Source organism: Oryx dammah, unplaced genomic scaffold, assembly GCF_014754425.2.
Source record: "Oryx dammah isolate SB20612 unplaced genomic scaffold, SCBI_Odam_1.1 HiC_scaffold_11, whole genome shotgun sequence".
Taxonomy (NCBI): Eukaryota; Metazoa; Chordata; class Mammalia; order Artiodactyla; family Bovidae; genus Oryx; species Oryx dammah.
The window spans coordinates 20,339,252-20,365,078 of record NW_024070195.1 but is presented as its reverse complement, the minus strand read 5'-3'; the positions used below and the strand labels follow the sequence as shown (position 1 = coordinate 20,365,078).

The following is a 25,827-nucleotide window of genomic DNA, read 5'->3' as shown; positions in this document are numbered from 1 at the left end:
ACAGAGGGTGATGTCTTGTTTCTCCGTCTTCAAACAACTCGGTTCTCCGCTTCAATAAGTGAATGCCCCCTTAAACTGTTAGGGTCTCTCGTTTCCACTGGCAGATGCGAGAGAGGCTGGGGGTCGGCTGCGCCTGCGCACCAGTAGCGGGTGGACACGAGAATCCTCGCGGGGCGAGAGTGGTGGGCGGAAGCCTATAACTACTGGCGACTTCGTAGGGGAGCCGAAGGTGATGTACGCGTAACGTGGGGGCTTCAGGAAAAACAGCGGAGCGTGAGGTGGATTGGGAAGACCCAGGGAGATGGTGTGGCGGGCCGTGGCTATTGGAGGCGGGGCAGACAGAGGTGGGGACTGGAAGGCCCAAGCTATTTTGTATGGCCACACCAGAAGGAGGTGCTAATTTTTAGGACTTGACACTTAGTTGAAACTCAAGGTGATTTTCCAGTTTTGTGTGACTGGGAGAAGGCAATGGCACCCCACTCCAGTACTCTTGCCTGGAGAATCCCATGGATGGAGGAGCCTGGTGGGGTGCAGTCCATGGGGTCGCGAAGAGTCGGACACGACTGAGCGACTTCCTCACTTTTCACTTTCATGCATTGGAGAAGGAAATGGCAACCCACTCCAGTGTTCTTGCCTGGAGAATCCCAGGGATGGGGGAGCCTGGTAGGCTGCCGTCTATGGGGTCACACAGAGTCGGACATGACTCAAGTGACTTAGCAGCAGCAGCAGTATCATCCTGGGTGGCGCAGTGGTAAAGAATTCACCTGCAATGCAGGTAGACCCGGGTTAGATCCCTGGGTTGGGATCCTAGGAGAAACGGGATGGCTGCTGTTGGGTTGCAAAGAGTCCGACACAACTGAGGGGGGTTTCCACTTTTTTTTTTTCCCTTCAAGTGTGATCCCCGGATGCATTAGCATCATTTTGATAATTTAGAAATGCAAATTATTGGCCCCTATTCCAGATCTAGTCAATCTAGTGAAACTGAGATGGGGCCTAGCAATCTGTTAAAAGTCCTTCAAGTAGGGCACACTTAACTCTGAGAGTGCTTCAAAGTAATATCTTCCTGTTACTTCAGGTGTTGAAGGTGACTTACCATTTGTCAGCTTAGATAAACTAAGTTGTTTACCTTCGAGATTGTTATCAAAGCCAAAACAGGCCTTACCCACTCAAAACTTAATGGCGGAAAATAAACTGAAAAATGAATAATTTGTATAAAAAAGGGTTATCTAAGAAGAAGGATTTGAATTAATAAAAGGTGAATTCCAGTTATCCACAGGTTTTATTAAATGTGGAATCTCACAGATGTTTTGCCATTCTCTCCTTTTGACTTCTCCCACCTAAGTGAGTAAATAATAAATTTCTAGTAATTAGGCCTATGATAGAAATAAATTTTATCTTCATGATTTAAATAAAATGAGAAAGCTAAAACACTTTGTTTAGGCTCTTCCACCCCAGGTAATGATCTCCTTCCCCTCTGCAGGTAAATCAATGTGCAATAAATCAGGATGGGTAGGATTTTATTGGGATATACACACTAATCAATTATTTCAGGCAGATCAGACATCATACTTCATAACTTGTATGGCCAGATTTTCATTTTCAGTTACTGTGTGCATTCATTTCTTCTCCATACTCTTATCTCACCCCTGATTGAAGAAACAAAAATAGTTTATATGTTAGGTGCCATTTTACCATCAGTATTAATATTTGCTATACAAAAAAGAGGGTTCTGTTTACATATGCTTCTGTAATGTGCTTTGAGGAATCTCTACCTCAATGTTACGTACACTTTATTAGTATTAATAGATAAGTCATTATTAGCATTAATAGATAATGATTCAAAACATAGGGCTTCCCAGGTGGCTCTGCAGTAAACAATCTGCCTGTCAATGCAGGAGAAGCAGGAGGTAAGTGTTTGATCCCTGGGTTGGGAAGATCCTCTGGAGGAGGAAATGGAAACCCACTCCATTATTCTTGCTGGAAGTGTTTGGAGAGCAGTTGGTATAAGTCAAGGGGGAGACTGCTGAAGTTGCTCATCTGAATAAACTACAAAAAATAGTATTCCATGAGACATAATTTCTGGATTCATAGTTGATTTAAACATGCAAACGTATGTGACAGAACAGACATAAGAAGCAAATAGTTGTAGAACTCAAGTTATAGTCAGTGATAGATGAAGTGAAGGGAAAGTCGCTCAGTTGTGTCCAACTCTTTGAGACCCCATTCTCTAGGCCAGAATACTGCAGTTGGTAGCCTTTCCGTTCTCCAGGGGATCCTTCCCAACCCAGGGATTGAACCCAGGTCTCTGGAATTGTGGGTGGATTCTTTACCAACTGAGCCACAAGGGAAGCCCAAGTATACAGGAGTGGGTAGTCTGTCCCTTTCTCCAGGGGATCTTCCTGACCTAGGAATTGAACTGGGGTCTCCTGCATTGCAGGTGGTCTTTACCAACTGAGTTATCAATTCAAAATTGTAAAAATGTAATTTTTCTTGTGACTATGTGCAGAATTAGCCTTATTTGAAGAGATACAGCCTTTTGCCTTTGCTGAAATGTGATCTGTAGGCTTTTGGAATGTATTGCTTCTTATGTCTGTGCTGGATAAAAGATAATATCTCTGTGTACCACGAGGCCTTGAGCTACACTGGGTAGTCTAATACAATACCCAGTGTGTTGGGTTCTTTGGGTCATGCCATATCTATACTAGATCCAGAGGGATTGGGTAAAGATCCAGTCTGGACACCAAGGCTTGATTGAGTTTCCCTAGGTAGCAATACATACCATGTTTCACACATCATTGTAGGAAGGAAGGTATTGTTAACAGTTGGTGACTCTGCTGGAAGAGTACTATTGGAAGCTCTCAGTTTGGAATGCCCTTTGCTGATTTTGCTTTGTGTCCTTTTGCTATAATGAACCCTAATCTTGTTTATAATAACTTTCAGTGAGTTCTGTGAGTCCTTCTAATAAATTATATCATCTGAGGGTAGTTTTGGTGAGAACTCTGAACCTTGCAGTTGGTGTCAGATGGACCATCCCTTAGCTTTGCCACTATATTACAGTGGTATTAATATTACTTACCACTAAAACATTGGGATAGTCGTTTTTTGCCTTAATTTAATGAGTTTGGTAGTTCTCATGTGAATCTAAGTCTATTCGCCTGCAAATTTCCAGAGAGTGATAAACACTTGTTCAGGCTTTGGTGAAACATACAGGGATATGAAAGCAGTTAACTGTAAGCATTCTTGACAGTCTTACAAAACTGAGAACTCCTTTAAGTCAAGGACAACCTTATTTCTCTTTGTATCTCCAGTACCCATGTCAATGACTAGCCTAGAGACATTCAATGACTATCTCTTAAATAAACTGATGTATAAATAAGTAACTTGTACAATTTACTAGGGTATTTTGACATACATCAAAATCTCCTTATAAACCTTCATAACTTAATTCTTTAGTTTCTTTTACCAAGCTTCTGCTAACCCTTAGTTTGTTACCTTACATTTTTTAAACATTGTATTTTCTTTCAGTCAGTCATCAGTCTTCACTCCTGTATTTTAAATGAATTTTTAACTTCTTAAACTTCTTATCAATTTTAAATTTCATTAGTTTTTTTAAGTGTTATTCTCTTTTCAAATGCCAGAGTATTTCCTGGGATTATAATTTTTATTATATTTATTTTCTTTAATTTCTTTTGTTTCAAAAAGATCAAACCTATCATGCATTCCAAAACAATCGTGCATCAGAGATTTGCTTTACTGGTTGCAGTTGAGGATTTCTCAGCTGAATTAATTCAATTCAATATTTTTTTAAAGTATAGACTACTATCTGAGATAATGTTTTATTTAACATAAAAGGCTACTATTTTGTCCTTTACAACCTCAGAAAAAGGAACTGTCGGCATATCATGTGGGAGTTTTATTGACTTTGTAGAAAGTGGTCTGTTATAGTCTATGTTGCTGGAATTCCTAAAAATCTACCAAGTGGAAAGGTATTAAGTTTGGGTGATTTCAGAGCTTATTTCTTTGGAAGGAATGATGCTAAAGCTGAAACTCCAGTACTTTGTCCACCTCATGCGAAGAGTTGACTCATTGGAAAAGACTCTGATGCTGGGAGGGATTGGGGGCAGGAGGAGAAGGGGACGACAGAGGATGAGATGGCTGGATGGCATCAATGACTCGATGGACGCGAGTCTGAGTGAACTCTGTGAGTTGGTGATGGACAGGGAGGCCTGGCGTGCTGCGATTCATGGGGTCGCAAAGAGTCAGGCACGACTGAGCAACTGAACTGAACTGACCTGAACTGAGAGCTTATTTCTATGTAATCTTTAAAGCACAGATACTTTTTACATTCGAGATTTAAAGCATAAAAAGAATCATGGGTGGTTTTAAAATAAATACACAAATTCTTTTAATATCCTTACCTCAAAAGATGGATCCTAATTCCCCTTCTGAATAAATGCCAGATTTAAGTGACTTGCTTCTAATGAATAGAAAGTAGCAGAAGTGTCATTGTTTCAAAATTAGGTCACAGAGGCATTCCTGCTGTTCTCTCTGTCTCTGATTTCTCTTTCTATGGGATAACAGCTACTGTGCTTTGAAGCAGTCTCTTCCATCCTCTGGAGGAACTGAGTTCTTGGCAGCAGACACTTGTCTGGGGAATCCTCCAGCTACAGTCAAGCTTTCAGTTGACTGTAGCGTTCGCTTACTTCTTAACTTCAAACTCCCCAGAGACCCTGAGTCATAACTACCTGACTAAGTCATTTAAGTGAAGGACAGGAAAGCCTAGCATGCTGCAGTCCATGGGGTCGCAAAAAGTCGGACACAACTGAGTGAATGAACAACAACAAAGTCATTTCTGGATTTCTGATCTCAGAAGTTGAATGAGATAAATATTCATTGACTTAGGCTGCTCAGTTTGGAGATAATTTATTATACAGCAGTAAGTAATAAAAGAGAACCCCCACAATGAAGTTTATGAAGCTACCATAACTTTAAGGACAAAATCTGATGAAGGCAAACCCAAAAGAGAAAAATCATAGAATGATTTCATGTATGAATAGTAGAGGATTTTAAATATCCATGTAAAATATTAAAATTTATCCAGGCACTATTTAAGATAAAGATACAACATGACCAAATAAGGGACTTCCCTGGTGGTCCAGTGGTTAAGAGTCTGCTTGCCACTGTGGGCAAGGCGGGTTGCATCCCTGGTCCAGGAAGATCCCACATGCCGAGATGCAGCTAAGCCCATGTGCTGCGACTGCTGAAGCTCGTGAGCCTAAACCCTGTACTCTGCAACAACAGAAGCCACTGCAATGAGAAGCCAACCTGCCACAATGAAGAATGGCCTCCACTTGCTGCAACTAGAGAAAGCCTTTGAGCAGCAAGAAAGACCCAGCACAGCCAAAAGAAAAAAAGAAAAGAAATGACCAAATAAGATTTGGCCTAGAACTAGAAATATGGATTAACATTAGAATATCTATGTGTACTTCATTGCAACAGCTTTAAGGAGAAAAAGCACATTGTTTCATCAGATGCCAAAAATCCATAAATCACTCCTAATAACTCATAATAGAATTAAAAGGAAATTACATCAATACAATAAAGACTACTCACACACATATGCATATGTATTATTATAAATCACAAACTACCAAAGCTAGTTCCATGAGAAGGAGGAAGAAATGGTGACATCTGCTAGCATGTCTAATATGGGATAGTTTGTGATTTTAGCTAACACAATAATTTGATAAAAGATAAAGAGAAATTGTTATTGGAAAGGATATCAAACATTTTTTTTCTGTGCTAATGATAATATTATATGAAATGAAAGTCAAGATAATCCATTAGATATTAACATTAACAGAAGTTAGTAATTAGCAAGATACAAAATGCATGTAAATAATCAATCACTCCTGTCCACCCCATGTTAGAATTTCAAACAGTGCTTTTTGATCTGATGCCATATGTCCACCCAGAAAATCAGCATTAAATTTGTAAGAATGTATAGGGTTTAGTTCAGTGTCACACAGTAACCCTTTTTTGTTACATCATTTCACTACATTTTATGAGTAATCCATCAATTCTAAAAAATTACGGCCCTGATCATTTAAATCTCACATCTGCATCATTTTCTGTTTGTCCTGCCACTATGGTTAGATGCATGCCACACAATTTTATTACCCATTCCAGATCTCTTAAACTCATTTTTACATCCCTCTCTCTGCATAATTCCTTGTGATCTGGTTTGCTATTCATGAAAATTCTTCAACTGGGTCTAATTTACTATTAAGCTCATCCAGTACGCTTTTAATTGTGTTCTCTCTATATAGAAAACAAATAGCTCTAGAAATATTTGTTTTCTTCAAAACCGTGTGATCGTTTTTGTATTCTCTTAATCCTTCACAGAGTTCAGGTTTTGTTATTAGTCACTTGAAGTCTGTGGGATTTATTAAGGCCTAAAATGAAGCTTACCCTTTCAGAGAGGATTGGTATTTGCTTTTACCAGGTGCCCAAGGGGCACGAAAACATTTTGGGATATTTCTAAATTAAATTCTCAGCCTCGGTTTTGAATCCCTATTTTATTCTATTCACACTGAAACAAAAAAAGTGTGAAGCCTGGCTTGTATTCCAAATGCCCAGCAGTGGAGTTTACTTGCTCAGCACCAAGTTTCAGGACAGATTCTTTGCCCTCCATTATCTACTGTGAATGAATGTGTGTATTTATTTCTAGTTCCTTTTGGTCTGGTGTCTCAGCTTCACTGGGAAAGTTCTTATCATGCTTCCCACCATGGCCAGGGTTCACATAACACCCAGAAAACAAAGCTCAGGTTTGGGTAAAAATCAGCAGAGGTGCTTGGGGTTTCACATGGGCCAAGCCCCTCGGACTGAGTGTTCCTTACTTTTATGCTGGGTCTTCATTGCTTCATCCTCAGCTCACGCTCATCTACCTGGCAATTTTCTTGGTTACCTCTACTGATTCCTTTCCTCCCGGCCACTCCCTCCTAGCCCCCCGGTCCCAGCCTCTTCAGATTTATCTTCTTGACAAAATGTTATTTCCCACAAGGGAAAGCGCTTATTTCTATCCTACCTAGTACACATTCTACCAGGAAGGGTTTTCCTTTCCTTTCTACTTCCTCCGTGCCCTTGATGCTTGGGGACACCCGGGAAAGCAGGAGTGCTCAAAATGGGGCCTGAGCCGAGTAGACAGACTCCTTTACCGATGGAGAGAATGATAACCAGACATCTGAGACCCAGAATACTTTAAAGCTGAATGCTGCCCCCAGAGGACTACAAATTAAATAGGACTTTCTGGGAAAGAAATTATAGCAGCTGACAGGATTTGAAGGCTTCCTTTTTCTTTTCTTTTCCGCCTTTATGATAGAGCGTAGGCTCCTCCTCACCACAGAAACTGCAATTCCAAAGCAAGGAAACCAGAAAAAAACCTTTGTAACATTTTTGTGAAAATTCATTGTTTTCAGCATTCCCCCCCCTCCCCTAAATACATGTATCTGTGGTTTAAAAATGAAAAAAAAAAAAAAAAAAGGAAAAATGGAAAAGCTCTCAGCAGAATGAAATTGATAAGAGCATGCTCTTTCGTATTCTGGGTAAGGGTTCATCGCCAAAGTCCGGGTCACCGTCAGGAACAACTTGAAGACCTACGTACGGAAAAGAAAGCTGTACCTTAAAGGGCATTTTCAGGGCAAATTGGTAAATGGTTTCGTGGTATCATGGTTCTATGTAACTACTTGCCTGTAGTGGGCATGCAATGAATAGCACGTATTGTCTAGCTTGCCTATAGTAATTCTTACGCAGATGCAACAGATCATTAAAGAATGCTAGTGAAAGTTTAAATTTGGTAGAAATCGGAATATAGCCTAATGAAAGGATTACAACTCATTTGCTGAAAACATGCGTGGCTCTTAAAAGAGCCTTTGGGGTTAGGTGTAAAGACGCTTACTTGGCAAGTTTACTTGGAGCTGGTGTACTTGGTGACGGCCTTGGTGCCCTCGGACACGGCGTGTTTGGCCAACTCCCCGGGCAACAGCAGGCGTACGGCCGTCTGGATTTCCCTGGATGTGATGGTCGAGCGCTTGTTGTAATGCGCCAGACGCGACGCCTCCCCCGCGATGCGCTCAAAGATGTCGTTGACAAATGAATTCATGATGCCCATGGCCTTGGACGAGATGCCGGTGTCCGGGTGGACCTGCTTCAGCACCTTGTACACGTATACGGAGTAGCTCTCCTTGCGGCTGCGCTTGCGCTTCTTGCCATCCTTCTTCTGTGCCTTGGTCACCGCCTTCTTCGAGCCTTTCTTTGGGGCTGGAGCTGACTTGGTAGGTTCAGGCATCTTACCGATACAAATCGGAACACTTACCGTAACAGCTGGGAAAACAGTTGCCTCGAGTGAGGCCACATTTATTTATAGACGCGGTATTCAAATGAGGTTCGTAAGATCTCGCTCAGGATTGGATTAATTTTATTGTGGCGTCATAAACACGAATGTAAATGATTCTAACAGGTCTATCTTTTCATTGGCTGCTTTCAACTTCGCTTTGACCCAATCACAGGGCCTAGACTAGACTTACCCATAGCTAGTATAAATAGCCTCTTCAGAAACCTGCATTGTGTATTTCACAGCTATTAGATGCAAGTAGTTGGGAACATGCCAGTTTTAGGTTTGTAACTAAAGGCAACTCTGTTCCCTTGTGTAACACCGACTCTGGCTCGGGCCCCGCACCTAGTGGCAGTCTTAATGTCCTCTTGGGGCTGGTGGACAAGCTCGATAAGAACATTATCCTGCGCCTCGCGGCAGGTAACCAATGGACAGCTAACTACCTATCGTAGCCAACACCACCATGTGGGCTGGGTCACCTTGCAATAAAATTCACAATCCCTTTTCTTCGTCCCCTATCAGAAGCCCTGATGAATTATTACAAAATCCGTGGTGGTTAAGATACTGAGGCAAATATCCCCGCAAATGTCCAATTTGTCCTCGTTAAAGAAAATGTGCAAGTAACCCGTTCAATGACTAACCATCTCTTGTAAAACCCCAGAGAACAGGGCTTGTTAAAATATAGGGAATTACTTTCCCCCAAACTTGAGCTCGACTTTTTCGTGCCATTTGAGGCAGTGTTGGGAATTTACGTCAAACCAGCCCACTGTTCTGTGAGCCTTGTACGGGTTCAACCAGGTTAGGCGCAAACCGATTACCCGTCCAACTCCAGGGTTCGCTAGTACTCCCTCACGTTTTACTAAAACTCTGTTAAGACCCACCTCCCACCCCAGCGAGGCCCGCCCTCCACTTGCTGCCTCTTCCGCCCGACCACGCCCCCTTAAGTGTGCAACAGCTCTTTTCCCGAGATCTTTGGGTGGCTCTGAAAAGAGCCTTTGGGTTGTGTCGAGCTTCGAAGCCGGAGGCCAAAGGAACTTCCTATTTCTTCTTGGCCGCCGCCTTCTTTGGCTTGGCTGCCTTGGGTTTGGCGGTCTTTGGTTTAGCCGCCTTGGGTTTCACCGCTTTGGCCTTCGCTGGACTCTTGGGCGCCTTCTTCGGCTTGGCTGCTTTCGCTTTTTTCGGACTCTTTGCTTTTTTGGCTCCTGCAGCCGCAGCAGGCTTCTTCGCCTTCTTTGGGGTCTTCTTGGCGCTCTTCTTGGGGGTTGCCGCCCCAGTGGCCTTCTTCGGCTTCTTTGCTGCTCCTGCGGGCTTCTTGGGCTTGGCCGCACCCGCCTTCTTGGCTTTGGGCTTGGCTTCTCCGGTGGCCGCTTTCTTGTTGAGCTTGAAAGAGCCAGAAGCTCCGGTGCCCTTGGTCTGCACTAGGGTGCCCTTGCTCACCAAGCTCTTGAGACCCAGCTTGATGCGGCTGTTGTTCTTTTCCACATCGTAGCCGGCAGCTGCCAGTGCTTTTTTGAGCGCAGCCAGAGACACGCCGCTGCGCTCCTTGGAAGCAGCGACAGCCTTGGTGATGAGCTCGGACACCGGGGGACCAGACGCCTTGCGCTTCGCGGCACCTGCGGCCTTGCGGGCCTTCTTTTTCACAGGCGTCTTCTCGGCGGGGGCCGGAGCAGCGGGCGCGGCGGGCGCAGTCTCGGACATGTTGAAGGCGGGCGTGGGTAGAGCAATTCGAGCCGGAAGCAGAGGTACTGGCCGGGACTCGGGCCGCGCCGCTGCGCCCGCCCGTTTATATAGGGCGGAGCTGCGCCGTGATTGGTGCGCTGTCCAGCCCGCCTCGCTGGCAGCCGCAGAGTGTCCTCTCGGATCCCGAGTTGTGTTTGTTACACCTCAAAAAATGCCAAAAATATCAAAATTCTCTGCATCGAATTGCCCGATTTTTCTCAGAAAGTGATCCCCGAAGCCTCAGGCTTCACGCAGGTCTCAAATTATGAGGAAAGCACAAAACCTTATGCCAAAAACCTGCAATATTTCCCGCCGTGCTCGTCAAATTTCGACTCAGAGAAACAAAACTTTCTATTTTCTTAGTAAATTATACACCGATCTTTAACTGTGGAGTTTTCTGACCTCTCAAATATGATTCTACAAGTGCTTAGGTTCTTATGTGTCCAAAAACCATGTCACTGGCATTAAGATTTTTATTATAAATCTGCGCTTAAGTGAGGGAAGTAACACAGGCTCCTCGGAGAGTCCTGCCTATTGAGCCGAGGGCATTTGAGTTCATCAAACTGGTTTAGTTTAATGCTAAACAAATTATTGCACATGTGACGTTAAATTTTGGACCCCTGGGACATCAACCTATGCAGCCATGGTTTTATTTGTGTCTGCCGCGTTTGGATTTTTAAATAATTCCTTAGGATAATTCTCTTCCTTTCTGCTCCCAAGGGTTGGGGGCGGGGCTGTTGCTTCTCTTCCTCTGGACAACTGCTCCAGGACTTTAGATACCTTGAATTCAGGATATTTGTGAAGGAAAGGGAATCCAAAACATACTCAGGGTACACAGATGGAAAAGGATTAATTTTCAAATAACACACAGATGTCGTCCATAAAGTCACTGGAAGTGGCAGTGCACTTGGACGATATGTCTGCAGTCCTGCTGGATTCTTTTGGCATGTGCTTCAGAATCAAATAGTAATATACTCTTAGGATTGAAATTCAGGCATTGATCATAAGGGGAACTAAATGGAAAGTATAGATTGTAACATATCTATTCCCGTTACTAGAGAAACTCAGACCCTGTTGTCACTGTGTAGCTGATGAGTGACTAGTCCACACACCAAATATGGCTTCAGTCATGAAGATTAAGGCCCTTCTGCTTCACAGCGCTCCATAAAAAAGAAAATAAGTTACATATAGGATTGAATGGTCTTGGAGGAGGGCATGCAACCCATTCTAGTATCCTTGCCTGGAGAATCTCATGGACAAAAAAGCCTGGCAGGCTACCGTCCATAGGGCTGCACAGAGTTGGACATGACTGAAGCGACTTACCATGTAAGCAGAATTGAATGACAAGTTCAGATTTCCAGTTCACAGAGCTTTGAGGAATCATCCAAGGTAAGTCTTTGTCCTCTGAAGACATTCTTTGCAAGGTCTTCAAAAAAGTGGTTTTGTTTAGGTAGCACATGTTGGCAATCCCTAAAGCAGTACATGTTGGCAATGAAAAACTCAACTAAAGGAATTATTCCTGGAAAATGGTCTGTCTGGAATTGTTTTCAAAATTTGCGGGTCATGTACTTGAAAGACATGAAATTTTGTTCAGTGCTATAAGGTGATATGATACAATTCTGTGGGTGTGGCTGGTTGTAACATAGCACTAGATATCAAATTAATTTTTAGTTCCATTGCCCCCAATTTCTTCCACACACAACAGATTCTACCACTGTAATAAGAGGATACAGATATTTGATTCATTAATGAAATATCTCAAAACAGTCTAGTTTAATTTTTAATGCTGAATCTGATATAAAAGACATATAAATTATCGATAATTTGAATGACTTACTGTATAAAAATTTTCAATGTAACTGGTACATGCTAGTGAAAAATAAATTTATGATTTCTTATATATTAAAATAAAATGGAATGAATAAGGTTCTAAAATAGATCAATTGATGGTTACTACAGAAACTGATTCTATGGACATTTAATCTCAGAACGGTGGGATTATACTCATTTTCAATGACAAACAAAACCACTCCCCTAAATAGTTGAAATCAGCAAAACCGACTAAAATTAAAATTCTCTCAAATGCCTCACTTTATTATATGTATCCCTAACTAAATCAGACTTTGAGGCACTTAAATCCTTCATATTCTGTGATCTTTTAAGTCACCTGTGCTCATGTCCTGTGGTGCAGTTTGTTTTCTAAAAAACATAAAACATTTGACAGAGTTAAGGAAGACATCAAGGATCTGCCACTATCACATCCAACGTTTATTTGAAATAAAAGTAACACCAAAATGTTCCATTTTCCAATTGATCTATCAGTTAAATCAGAATTACATAGGGTGTTGGTATAAGAGTGTGTGTGTGTGTGTCTGTGTGTGTTGTAAATGTGTTTTAAATATAGATTCGAGAGTCTTGCCCCAGATAATTCTGAATTCTCCTGAGAAGACTCCTGTTAAGAAGTGCATCCAGGATTCCAGCTTACAGCTATCTGACTTCAAAGCATTTGCTCTCAACACATGTGTTTTTTAGGCTACAGGTCTGAATAATCATTAAAGGTTGTGAAATCAAGTTATCAAGTTTGTAGCTCAAGGTCAAAATGTTTCCCTTTTAATGAACTAGAATAGAAGACAAAATATCAGAGCCCAGTGTATGTAGTTTCAGTTGTCTACACAGCTTCCCCCCCCCCCCCCGCACTTCAAGGCATGCAGGTTTTTATCTTCTTGACCAAGGATCAAACCATCACCCGTGCAAGGGAAGCACACAGTCTTAACCACTGGACTACCAAGGAAGTGCCATCTACACAGCTTTTTGACTGTGTGCTGGGTGCCCCCATGTAAAATGTGTTTCCTACAGTACAAGTTCACATGGTTGGATTTGGAGAAGTCTTCCTGAAGCAATTTCTTGAAACTTTATAGCCATTAAATATTCTCAAGTGTACTAATCTCTGACGAACTAAAAAAAGTAACTTCCTATTATTGGCTTTTTAAAGTCTAAGAAACCCCGAGTCATAAAAAATGGGAGCACTCTACACATTTCCATTTTGAACAAGACAGTGTGCTAAGAGGAACTTTGTGATTTGTAGAAAAGCTGAAAGGAAAGGGAGGCTTATACTTGGTTCCTTTACTCCAAAATTCTGGGCTCTAATCAAACGCTTGATTCTGGACTTTTCTACATCACAGTTTACCATGATTGTATTATTGAAGACAGAGTTTGGGGAAGAAGTGCTTTTTTTGGATAAACAAATTTTCCCTTCTCCAGCTTCCTCATAGGAGTGTTGTTGTATGAGCACAACCAAGATAACAGTGTGAAGACCACCTGTAAATCACTGTCTAATGGAGAAGACTCCCCTTTGTGGACTCTTGCATCTTGAGAAATCTGTATGCAGGTCAGGAAGCAACAGTTAGAACTGGACATGGAACAACAGACTGGTTCCAAATAGGAAAAGGAGGACATCAAGGCTGTATATTATCACCCTGCTTATTTAACTTCTATGCAGAGTGCATCATGAGAAACGCTGGACTGGAAGAAACACAAGCTGGAATCAAGATTGCCGGGAGAAATATCAATTACCTCAGATATGCAGATGACACCACCCTTATGGCAGAAAGTGAAGAAGAACTAAAGAGCCCCTTGATGAAAGTGAAAGAGGAGAGTGAAAAAGTTGGCTTAAAGCTCAACATTCAGAAAACAAAGATCATGGCATCTGGTCCCATCACTTCATGGTAAATAGATGGGGAAACAGTGGAAACAGTGTCAGACTTTAATTTTTGGGCTCCAAAATCACTGCAGATGGTGACTGCAGCCATGAAATTAAAAGACACTTACTCCTTGGAAGAAAAGTTATGACTAACCTAGATAGCATATTCAAAAGCAGAGACGTTACTTTGCCGACTAAGGTCTGTCTAGTCAAAGCTATGGTTTTTCCAGTAGTCATGTATGGATGTGAGAGTTGGACTGTGAAGAAGGCTGAGCGCTGAAGAATTGATGCAGTTGAACTGTGGTGTTGGAGAAGACTCTTGAGAGTCCCTTGGACTGCAAGGAGATCCAACTAGTCCATTCTGAAGGAGATCAGCCCTGGGATTTCTTTGGAAGGACTGATGCTAAAGCTGAAACTCCAGTACTTTGGCCACCTCATGCGAAGAGTTGACTCTTTGGAAAAGACTTTGATGCTGGGAGGGATTGGGGGCAGGAGGAGAAGGAGACAACAGAGGATGAGATGGCTGGATGGCATTATTGACTCGATGGCTGTGAGTTTGAGTGAACTCCAGGAGTTGGTGATGGACAGGGAGGCCTGGTGTGCTGCGATTCATGGGGTCGCAAAGAGTCGGACACAACTGAGCAACTGAACGGAACTGAACTGAAGAGTCACATTATCTTGGCTTTTGCTACAGAGCTTTTCTGGAAAACTTTTCTTAAAGTGGGCTATATATTATTTTATAAATTGTTATTCTTTTTATTTAATTCAACAAAATAGGGGGAGAGGGCATACCCAAGTTTGCAGCATTGTTTGGAACTGTAAAATATTGGAATTAATGTTAATATTCACATTAAAATGTGAATAAATTAGGACACATATGCACAGTTGGGTAATATGCACCTACAAAAATGAATAAGGGCAATCTCCGTGAGCTATTAAGGAATGAATTCCAGGATAGATGGTTAAGTGAAAAGTCAAATGCAAGAGTATCCATAGTATGAGATTCCCTCTGTAAGGGAATGATGAAGGCATAAAAAAATACATTTTTTTTGTTCATTTGTGCAAAAGATATACAGGAAGAAAGAACAAAAAATGAAAGAGAATTGTTATCTCTGGTAGTGGGGATTAGAAGGGAATGGGAAAAAAGGAGGAATGGGAGCAGAGTCATAGTGATAAAGAGGCAGTGACAGTTTTCTGAGTATGTCTTTTTGTATAACAGTGACTCTTACAACTATAGTAATATTTCATATACCAGCAAAACAATCACATTATTAAAAGTAATAGGAATGGGGGAACTCAGAATGGAATATAAGCACTAACAAATGAACCAAAATGTATTAATAACACTAAAGGGATTTGGAAGGATTAAAATTAACTTAAGTAACTGTAGAAAACAGAATCTTGTTTGGATACTACAAGGATAAGACAAAAGTAGGTAGATATAAAGGTTGCAATGCAATAGTGTTAGCACAAAGATAGGGATTAGCAATTCTGAAATTACTATGTGTCTACTAGAATTGAATAAAGAAGTAAATACAATATAGAAAGTGAGATCCAGTGTTCTCACTAGTGGAAAAAGACATATCTGGCTAAAATGACACTTGTACTAGATTAAGATCAGAAGTAGTAATATAAAGGTATATTTTAAAATACATCTACAGTTTTATAGATACAGAAACCTAGAAGAATGTGTATGCGCATGGGTTAACATACACGTATACGTCCTTGCTCTGTCAGTGGAGAGGACCTAAAAGCAGTTATAGCCTAGTAGGAATTAGCACACTTGTCACATGATCTTTGGTTTTTAAGCATCATTCTTCAATTAAAGAACCCAGGGGCCCCTGGAGAAGGGATTGGCTCCAAGACTGGAGTATGAAAAATACAGGGTGGATAGGAATATTTTGTGGCGCCAGAAAATAGGAAGTTGCTTAAAATAAAATGAAACATTATTGAAAAACGTTGCAAGCCAGTCTAAAGCTGGTATGATTTGAGCAATAAAATACAAATGGATTAGATTGGATTTTAACTCACAGATTAAAATATATATGCATAGATAACACACATACATAAGGAAAACAGACAACTTTTCCTTGTTGCAGTTAAGTTAAAATCAAGCGGTGGAAGCTAAAGTTGAATGAAATTTGAAGGAGAAATCAGGATTTGTATAGTCTCAAAGTCTCTTCCCCAAGATGTCTCTCTAGTACAAGAGACAGGAAATAAATTTATAGTAGAGAAACCTGGATGCTACCTTAACTGAGTAAGGTAAACCTCACAAGTAGTAGACACATCAACACCATGAATTCCTTGCATTGAAAAGGATACTTCATTGTTTTTGTGATATTTCCTGGCAAAATGCAGGATGAGAAAAGCAGACAAATTCGAACCAAGGAGCGTTTTAAGAAATAACTGATCAGGGCTTCCTTGGTGGTTTATTAGCTGGCCAGTTACTTATTTTTTTAAGAACTCTTTTTGACTATAACCTACATTAAAAAACACATTTTTCATTATACAGTCACACTCACGTGTACTCATGCTTGCCCTAACTGAGCTTTTGAGGAAGTAATAGATACTCCTTTTAAATGAAATTTGCTCTGCTGTTTATTCCTCTTGTCTATTCCCTCTCCTCTCTTCTCTATTTAAGTTCAGTAAAGATGATCACAACAAAAGAAGTTGATTTAATAAATAATAGGTCTCAGTCAGCAGATTGAAGGTGTGGTTTAAAAGGTGATCTTAATCTCTATCTTGTAGAATATGTATATATTTCAGTTCTTATATATATTTTAATATACACCAACCCACACACATTTTACACTTTAAACTCAGTTAAATTGTTCTACACTGGCCTAAGGCTGAGTAAATCAATAAAACCAAAACAAAAAATATGGAAAGAGTCAATCTAATAAATACTTCTAAACTTAATTTGGATGTTGAAGCATATGGAAACTCCAGGAACCCATCATTGTTTCTAAATGAAAGCCTGAGAGAGGTTAGTGACTGATCCCTGGACTGCCAGAAAGGGAATTCTATGGTACCTGGAGGGAAAATGTCCCTGCAGAAGGTGCAGGTGAAGAGTAGTTTGGATTTGGGGATGGGCTGGAGGATTTGTATCCTTTCTTGGCCCAGAAGAGCTTAAGAATATCAAACATAAGTGTCTACATATATACTCTTGAATCAAAACACAGATCTCTTAGTCCTGGCAAGCTCTTCCTGTCTAGAAACTGGACCCTTTGAGAAAGAATGACTTCAGTGATATTAACTACCTTTCCATTAACCTTAATAGTGGACTCAAAATCACTTTCCTAATTAATCCCTTCAGTATCTATTTATTCAAAGATGCTGCTGATGTTTTCAAAAGAGATGGTTCAATGAACAAGAACAGATTGCATTTAGGCTGGTGTATGTTTTCTCTGTTCTTTACTTTTCTGTCTTTATCTGTACTACTTCCTATTATTTCCTCACCATCCTTTTACATTTCCCTCCCCATTCTCCCTAACTTCATGCACTTGCTGGCTTGTAAATGTAAGGTTTATCCATTTACAGAGGATTGTTAATTCATAACTAGCTGCAGTTTGGCATGACAATTAGACACACTCTTGTATAGTTCTCTATTGCTGCATGATATGCTATCCCAGAATTTAATAGTTTAAAATAATAACAAGCATGTATTATCTCACACAGTTTCCATGGGTCAAGAATTTGGGGGTGACTTAACCGGTTGGTTTTGACGTGAGATCTCTGATAAGACTGGAGTCATATTTACTTTGGAAGAGTCACCTGAAAACTTGGTTGAGAATAAGAGAGCCAATTCTCACATGGCTCACATGGCGAGCAAGTCAGTTTTGGCTGTTGGCGAAAGGCCTCAGTTCCTGGGCACATGTACCTGTTTACTGAGCTGCTGGAGGGCTCAATCCATCACAGCTGGCTTCCACAGGAATGAGTGATCCAAGAGAGGGCAAAATTGAAGTCATAGTATCTTTTATGACAGAAGTTCAGAAATCACAATATTCTCTTAGTTCCATAGGTCAGTCCTATTTAATTTAGTTGTGTGCACAAGTGGTTGCATATCAGATGAGAATTTCCAGGGCCACATTGGACTCTGGCTATCACTGTCCTGGAGACAAACAACTTCATTTCAAACTCCAATTCTAGCACTTACTCGGCTTGCAACTTTAAGACATTTACTAAATTCTGTTTCTCATAAGGACAGCACACAGCACAGACCAGAAAGTATGAGGATAGATTTCAGTAGATTTCACTTTTACTCCCAATATTTTGCAACCCTTTGGGGAGGATGTGATGGCACTTCCCCTCACCCCCCCACCCCCGACTCCAGTACTCTTGCCTGGAAGATCCCATGGACGGAGGAACCTGGTAGGCTGCAATCCATGGGGTCACGAAGAGTCAGACACAACTGAGCGACTTCACTTTCACTTCACTTTGGGGAGGATTATACATCCTTGCCCATTGATATGGATTTATAATATGCTTGCCCCTATGAGGAATACATCGCCTCAACATCAGTCATCACCATGGGAGTTGCTTTGGTTGATAAAATGTGAATAGAAGTGAGGTGATTAAATGTGAGTAGAAGTGAGGTGGATACCAGCAGAATCTTTACAAGCAGTGAGATCTCTTTATGTCATCTTCTTTAAGTCTGGGTCCCTCCATGAAGAAAATGTGGAGCAGAGCCACAGCTGATCTATAAAAAAAAATACAATGTGAACCTGAAATAACCCTTGCTGTTGTTATCCACCATGTTTTGGGGGTTGTTTGTTATCTAATCTAGCAGAATCTTACTGACACAACAATTATCTAATCAGTAGGAGTACCTTAAGATTTTATAAAGTGTTTTTGAAGTGTTTATAACACTTAGACATAGTAAACAACCCTATGTATTACCTTTTATCTATTAACCAACCTAAGTTCCCATGAACTGAGTTTGTAAGCCATGACGTTAATTAGTTTATCAGAGGTGTACTTACTTTCTGGTCTGTGCTGTGTGCTGTCCTTAGTCATTCAGTCATGTCTGACTCTTTGTGACCCCATGGACTGTAGCCCACCAGGCTCCTCTATCCATGGGGATTCTTCAGGCAAGAATACTGAGTGGGTTGCCATGCCCTCCTTCAGGGGATCTTGCTAACCCTGGGATTGAACCCAGGTCTCCTGCATTGCAGGCAGATTCTTTACCATCTGAGCCACCACTTTATGATCAGGAGACCAAAATACAGATCAGAAGGTGCTTTTTGAGGATAGAGTTAGAATAAGGGATATTTTCATCCAGCCAGCAGTAGTCTCCCAGTCAGTTCCACCACCCTGAGGACACTTGTGTACACTGTTCTGTGGAAGAGAAACACCGAACAAGTTACCATTCTACAAACTCTTCTTTTTCTAGGGAATCACCAATCTTCTTTTTCTCATACTTGCTTTTATGTAAATTTTCCAGACTTACAGTAATCATGATATTCCAGTATAATTTATAACAGTTACAATATCAGTATAGTCAGTTACAATTTAGAATATTGCAACATACTTATAAAGTTTACCATAGAGTAAATACAGTGTGGTAGGCACTGTTCTAAGCACTTTACAAATGCTTAGTCACTTAATTCTTATGATGAGCTTATGTGCTATTATTATCACCATTTTCCAAAAGACAAAATTGCATCCAAAGACATTAAGCAACTTGCCCAGGAACTTAAACTAAGAGACAACACCTGTGCTGTCTCTTCTCTTGGTAAGATAATTCCGTTGACTAATTCCACCATCCTTTATAAACTGTTTTTATAGCACATACAGTGAAATTTTATTTTCATATTTTAAAGTTTTATTTCTAAGCACTATTCTTTAGTGCTTTAGGTTTGGGGTGGGGTAGAAAGAAACATGAGAAATAGAATTTAGTAAATTTCTTAAAGTTGCAGACCGAGTATTCTTGAGGTTTGGGGTGGGGTAGAAAGAAAGGGGGATGCAGTAGGAAACGGAACAATTTGTAGGACAACATTATTTATGAAGTCCTAGCATAATCCACAGTAGCTTTGAGAGAGTCAATTCCTAGGCAGGTTGACAAGAAGTCCAGGGTCCCCGAGGAGGAACAATGGGTCTGGGGCTCTCGAGGAGGAGTAAGGGGTCTGGAGTTCTCAAGGAGGAGAGAAGGACAAACTTTTTTTTTTCTTTAATCTGGGAGCTGATGATTACCCAACAAAACAACTCAGTTTAAACTCTGTACTAAGGATTTTATATGGTTTCCCTTCTAGCTCGGTCGGTAAAGAATCTGCCTGCAATGCAGAAGACATGGGTTCGATTCCTGGATCGGGAAGATCCCCTGGAGAAGGAAATGGCAACCCACTCCAGTATTCTTGCATGGAGAATCCCATGGACAGAGGAACCTTTTGGGCTACAGTCCATGGGATCCATGGGGTTGTAAGAGTCGGACAGGACTGTGTAACTTTCACTAAGGATTATATAACAACAATGTATCCTGCTTGAGGACATGTTTCTCTTTGAGAACCTTCTGACTAATCTTGTTAAAAATGTATATTATGGAAGTGGGTCTGGTGAAAGTGAAAATGAAGTCGCTCAGTGGTGTCAGACTCTGCGACACTATGGGCTGTAGCCTACCAGGCTCCTCCATCCATGGAATTTTCCAGGCAAGAGTACTGAAGTGGGTTGCCATTTCCTTCTCCAGGTGATTTTCCTGACCCAGGGATCGAACTCAGGTCTCTGGCATTGCAGGCAGTCACTTTACCATCTGAGCCACCTGGGAAACCCAATCTTTCTATTAGTTCTAATCCTGTCATCTTAAAATGTAAATTATGGGAGTGTGTCTAGTAAGATCTTTACAACCTTGAGACTTTTTTTGGTTTATTGTAATAACCAATTTAAAAAGTATGTAACTCCCTTGCTAAGACTAGTGAGGGGGCACTCTCTGTCCCCCTTCTGATGTCTGTGTCAGAAGCTTTCTCTGTCCCTTTTTATGCTTTAATAAAACTCTGCTCTACAAAAGCTCTTGAGTGATTAAGCCTGGTCCCTGGTCCTGAAGCTAAATCTTCTTTGGAGATCATGAATCCAACATCATTCACCATAAGCCATCAGCTTCCCCTTTATTTCATCAATGACCCACATGTTCTGTGATGTGGACAATTCAGGCTTTTAGATTTTTTTTCTTTTCTACTCCTATCACCCAATACTGGTTTCACATAAAGTGTCTCCATACACTTCCCAACCAAAATGTGGTTCTTAAACTTTCCCTGTGGAGAAATTCTGAAGCCCTTAATATTCAGGGGTTTAAGAGACCACAGATGTCATAAAGGTTCTTCCTTTGTAAAACATGACTCTTGAACCTACAGTGGTGAAGCTGCATCCTGAAAAAAAAAAACCACCCTCCATACAGCCAGCAGTGTGAGTGCTAGGGCAGATATTTTTGTTCTTGTCCAGTTACTTTTGTTCTTGTCCAGTCGTGTTCAACTCTTTGGAACCACATGAACTTACAGCACATCAGGCTTTCTTGTCAACCATCTCCTGGAGTTTGCTCAAACTCATGTCCATTGAGTCGGTGATGCCATCCAACCATCTCGTCCTCTGTTGTCCCCTTCTCCTCCTGCTTTCTATCTTTCTCAGATAGATATCCCAGGGAAGATACTGGGTACCACAAACATTTTAGAAAATGCTGCAAAAACAGCTCTGTATATGAGTTGCTCAGGATAGACCAATGTTTATCAGTTGGGTTCAGCCCCACTGTCTGTCACTCTATTAGTACAGTCTAGTTAAAAAGTTGTTCTACGGTTCACATAGGAGTAATCTAATAGCAGTAATTAGATAAACCGATCATGAAAAAGTTAAGAAACCAAAAGAAAGATGCTGCTGCTGCTGCTAAGATCCTTCACTTGTGTCCGACTCTGTGCGATCCCCATAGACGACAGCCCACCAGGCTCCCCTGTCCCTGGAATTCTCCAGGCAAGAACACTGGAGTGGGTTGCCATTTCCTTCTCCAATGCATGAAAGTGAAAAGTGAAAGTGAAGTCGCCCAGTCGTGTCCAACTCTTTTCGACCCCATGGACTGCAGCCTACCAGGCTCCTCCATCCATGGGATTTTCCAGGCAAGAGTACTGGAGTGGGTTGCCGTTGCCTTTTCCGAAAGAAAGATGAAGAGTAACCAAAAATAAGCAGCAGCAAGAAGTTGCCACTTCTCCAACAGCTAGAGCGACAAAGAGAAAGAGGTGCCACCATCATCCAGAGGTTGGGATGGACTCCCCAGTGAAGCTGAAATGACACAGGCTGGTGAGATAGGAGCTTAGACCACCAAGAAATCAGCTCTCTAGTGGCGAGCTATACACTCTAGCAGCCATACAAGATCAGGAGGCTGGATCTCAGGAAGGAGAAATTCCAGGGTTTTCCCAAGAACCAAAACAAGAAGGGGAGAAATATCTTGGTCTCACCAACATGTTCTATCAGCACTTCCCATTGGTCAAGTCTACTGGAAACCAGTGAGCAATAAAGAAAGTGAAGTCACTCACCTGTCTCCAAGTCTTTGTGACCCCATGGACTGTATAACCCACCAGGCTCCTCTGTCCATGGGATTTTCCAGACACAGGTACTGGAGTGGATTGCCATTTCCTTCTCCAAGGGATTTTCCCGACCCAGGGACTGAACCAGGGTCTTTCGCATTGCAAGCAGATGTTTTACCGTCTGAGCCACCAGGGAAACCAATAATGTCAGCTGTGGGCTCTTCACATATGGCCTTCATTGTGCTTGTGTGTGTTAGTTGCTCAGTCGTGTCTGACTCTTTGTGATCCCACAGACTATGGCCCACCAGGCTTCTCTGTCTATGGGAGTCTCCAGGCAAGAATAGTGGAGTGGATTACCATTCCCTTTGCCAGAGGAACTTTCCAACTCAGGGATCGAACCCTGGTCTTCTGCATTGCAGTTCAGTTCAGTCGCTCAGTCATGTCTGACTCTTTGTGACTCCATGAATCGCAGCACACCAGGCCTCCCTGTCCATCACCAACTCCCGGAGTTCACTCAGACTCACATCCATCGAGTCCGTGATCCCCTCCAGCCATCTCATCCTCGGTCGTCCCCTTCTCCTCCTGCTCCCAATCCCTCCCAGCATCAGAGTCTTTTCCAATGAGTCAACTCTTCGCAGGAGGTGACCAAAGTACTGGAGCTTCAGCTTTAGCATCATTCCTTCCAAAGTAATCCCAGGGCTGATCTCCTTCAGAATGGACTGGTTGGATCTCCTTGCAGTCCAAGGGACTCTCAAGAGTCTTCTCCAACACCACAGTTCAACTGCATCAATTCTTTGGCGCTCAGCCTTCTTCACAGTCCAACTCTCACATCCATACATGACCGCAGGAAAAACCATAGCCTTGACTAGACGGACCTTAGTCAGCAAAGTAATGTCTCTGCTTTTGAATATACTATCTAGGTTGCTCATAACTTTTATTCCAAGGAGTAAGTGTCTTTTAATTTCATGGCTGCAGTCACCATCTGCAGTGATTCTGGAGCCCAAAAAAATAAAGTCTGACACTGTTTCTATTGTTTCCCCATCTATTTTCCATGAAGTGATGGGACCAGATGCCATGATCTTTGTTTTCTGAATGTTGAGCTCTAAGCCAACTTTTTCACTCTCCTCTTTCACTTTCATCAAGAGGCTCTTTAGTTCTTCTTCACTTTCTGCCATCAGGGTGGTGTCATCTGCATATCTGAGGTTATTGATATTTCTCCTGGCAATCTTGATTCCAGCTTGTGTTTCTTCCAGTCCAGCATTTCTCATGATGTACTCTGCATAGAAGTTAAATAAGCAGGGTGACAATATACAGCCTTGATGTATTCCTTTTCCTATTTGGAACCAGTCTGTTGTTCCATGTCCAGTTCTAACTGTTGCTTCCTGACCTGCATACAGATTTCTCAAGAGGCAGGTCAGGTGGTCTGGTATTCCCATCTCTTTCAGAATTTTCCACAGTTGATTGTGATCCACACAGTCAAAGGCTTTGGCACAGTCAATAAAGCAGAAATAGATGTTTTTCTGGAACTCTCTTGCTTTTGCCATGATGCAGCAGATGTTTGCAATTTGATCTCTGGTTCCTCTGCCTTTTCTAAAACCAGCTTGAACATCAGGGAGTTCACGGTTCACGTATTGCTGAAGTCTGGCTTGGAGAATATTGAGCATTACTTTACTAGCATGTGAGATGAGTGCAATTGTGCGGTAGTTTGAGCATTCTTTGGCATTGCCTTTCTTTGGAATTGGAATGAAAACTGACCTTTTCCAGTCCTGTGGCCACTGCTGAGTTTTCCAAACTTGCTGGCATATTGAGTGCAGCACTTTCATAGCATCATCTTTCAGGATTTGAAACAGCTCAACTGGAATTCCACCACCTCCACTAGCTTTGTTCGCAGGCAGGTTCTTAATCGTTTGAGCCACAGGAAGTTCTAAAAATTTTGGCAGTGGTGGGATTTGAACCCACGTTCCCCAAAGAGACTGGAGCCTTAATCCAGCATCTTAGATGGCTCGGCCACACTACCACTTCTGAGTGAGCACGGGAGCCTGGGCAATGTAGTTTCCCTTGACATACAGTTGACTTGGAGGGAAAACAGGCAAATGATGGAAAACAATCAGAAATTCAAACCAGTATTTCTGCAAATCTGATGTCTGAGCAAGAGACACTGCATCTGCACTCAACCACAGGTACACTTCCATTTCTAAACACTCTGGATCAAGAAGACAGTTTCACCTTCTTTTAATTAGGTGTGATACCCAGATCCTCGGACAGAGCCCCAATGATCCCTGCTTTGGAGGGTTCATACTCCTGGGTTATCCCCTGTTCGTGAGTGTGTCCTGATCTGGTGACTTGCTTCTGACAAACAGAACATGTCAAAAGCTATGATGTGTCATTTTTGAGATTAGTTTCCAAAGGGTTGTGGCTTCTATCTTGGGCTCCCACTTGCACTCTCTCACTTGCACATTTCCTCAGAGGAAAGTCAGTTGCCAATAATGAGCTGCCGCATGACAAGAAACAACCAACAAAGGACTTGAGGACTTCTAAGAGCCCTTGAGGAACTGAGTCCAGCCAACACCCATGTGCATGGGTTTGCAAGTGGATCAATACCACACTGAGCTTTGAGATGACTGTAGGCCTGGCCACATCCTAAATGAGAGATGTGAGAGATCCAGAGAAGCCAGCTTACCTGAGCTTCTAAGTCTAGATGCAGCAATAGGTAACAGATAATCCATATGAAACAGATGGGTGTCTTTTCAGGGGCTCCAAAGAGCTCCAGTTCCACAGTCCTTTCTGTATTTGTGCAGAAAAGAATTCAGTGAGAGGCAAAGTGATAGATAAGAGTTGATTTACTTGTGAGGCTGGTGGCCCAAGTGGGTGGGCAAGGAGGTGCTGTGCCTCAAAAACTTCCTAGGCTACAGTTTTATAATCAAAGATGTGGGACGGGGAGGGAGGGAGAAGAACTTCTTTGTCTTTCTTGAGTAGATGTCATGTTTCCATCATCAGCTCTTGCTCCAGGTTGAGCAGGGGAGTTTGTGTTTGTTTGTTTGTTTGTTTGTTTTCCTTTGTCCATACATGGTCAAACTCTGTCTAAAAATTATTATTATTTTTTAATGTGTTCAGAGGGTATGTCCTAGGGGTCATTAACTTATTGAGCTCACTGGGCAGGATGTGGGTCTCATGGCACCATTGTTTTATTGTTTGGGACATATCCCATGCTTCTGTTGCCTGGTTTTGTTCCTAAGCAAGCCTGCTTGGTTTTGTGGTTAAGAAAACCTGCTTTGCTGAGTAATCATTAACTTGCAGGGGTCTCCTATATTTCCTCTATTTATAGTCCAATAGTGAGAAGGCAATGGCACCCCACTCCAGTACTCTTGCCTGGAGAATCCCATGGATGGAGGAGCCTGGTAGGCTGCAGTCCATGGGGTTTCGAAGAGTCGGGCACGACTAAGTGACTTCACTTTCACTTTTCACCTTCATGCATTGGAGAAGGAAATGGCAACCCACTCCAGTGTTCTTGCCTG

The 25,827-nt window shown here is 41.9% G+C and overlaps 2 protein-coding genes across 3 annotated transcripts; both read right to left on the bottom strand.

Annotated features, from left to right (window-relative positions):
- Positions 1 to 1,260: 1,260 nt before the first annotated feature.
- On the bottom strand, positions 1,261 to 8,416 carry LOC120870437 (histone H2B type 1-M). 2 transcript variants are annotated; one of them, XM_040250101.1, is made up of 2 exons: positions 7,958 to 8,416; positions 1,261 to 1,646 (listed from the first exon to the last, which is right to left on the bottom strand). In XM_040250101.1, exon 1 carries the CDS (start codon positions 8,345 to 8,347, stop codon positions 7,967 to 7,969), a length of 381 nt encoding a protein of 126 aa, XP_040106035.1. In that variant the 5' UTR covers positions 8,348 to 8,416; the 3' UTR covers positions 1,261 to 1,646; positions 7,958 to 7,966. The 2 variants fall into 2 exon arrangements, with proteins under 2 accessions (XP_040106035.1, XP_040106036.1); XM_040250102.1 differs by lacking the exon at positions 1,261 to 1,646 and adding an exon at positions 6,442 to 7,655 and having other exon boundaries at positions 7,958 to 8,405.
- A 934-nt stretch (positions 8,417 to 9,350) lies between these two features.
- On the bottom strand, positions 9,351 to 10,156 carry H1-4 (H1.4 linker histone, cluster member). Its single transcript, XM_040250064.1, has one exon. The coding sequence runs from the start codon at positions 10,088 to 10,090 to the stop codon at positions 9,431 to 9,433; it is 660 nt and encodes a 219-aa protein (XP_040105998.1). The 5' UTR covers positions 10,091 to 10,156; the 3' UTR covers positions 9,351 to 9,430.
- Between the last annotated feature and the right edge of the window lie 15,671 nt (positions 10,157 to 25,827).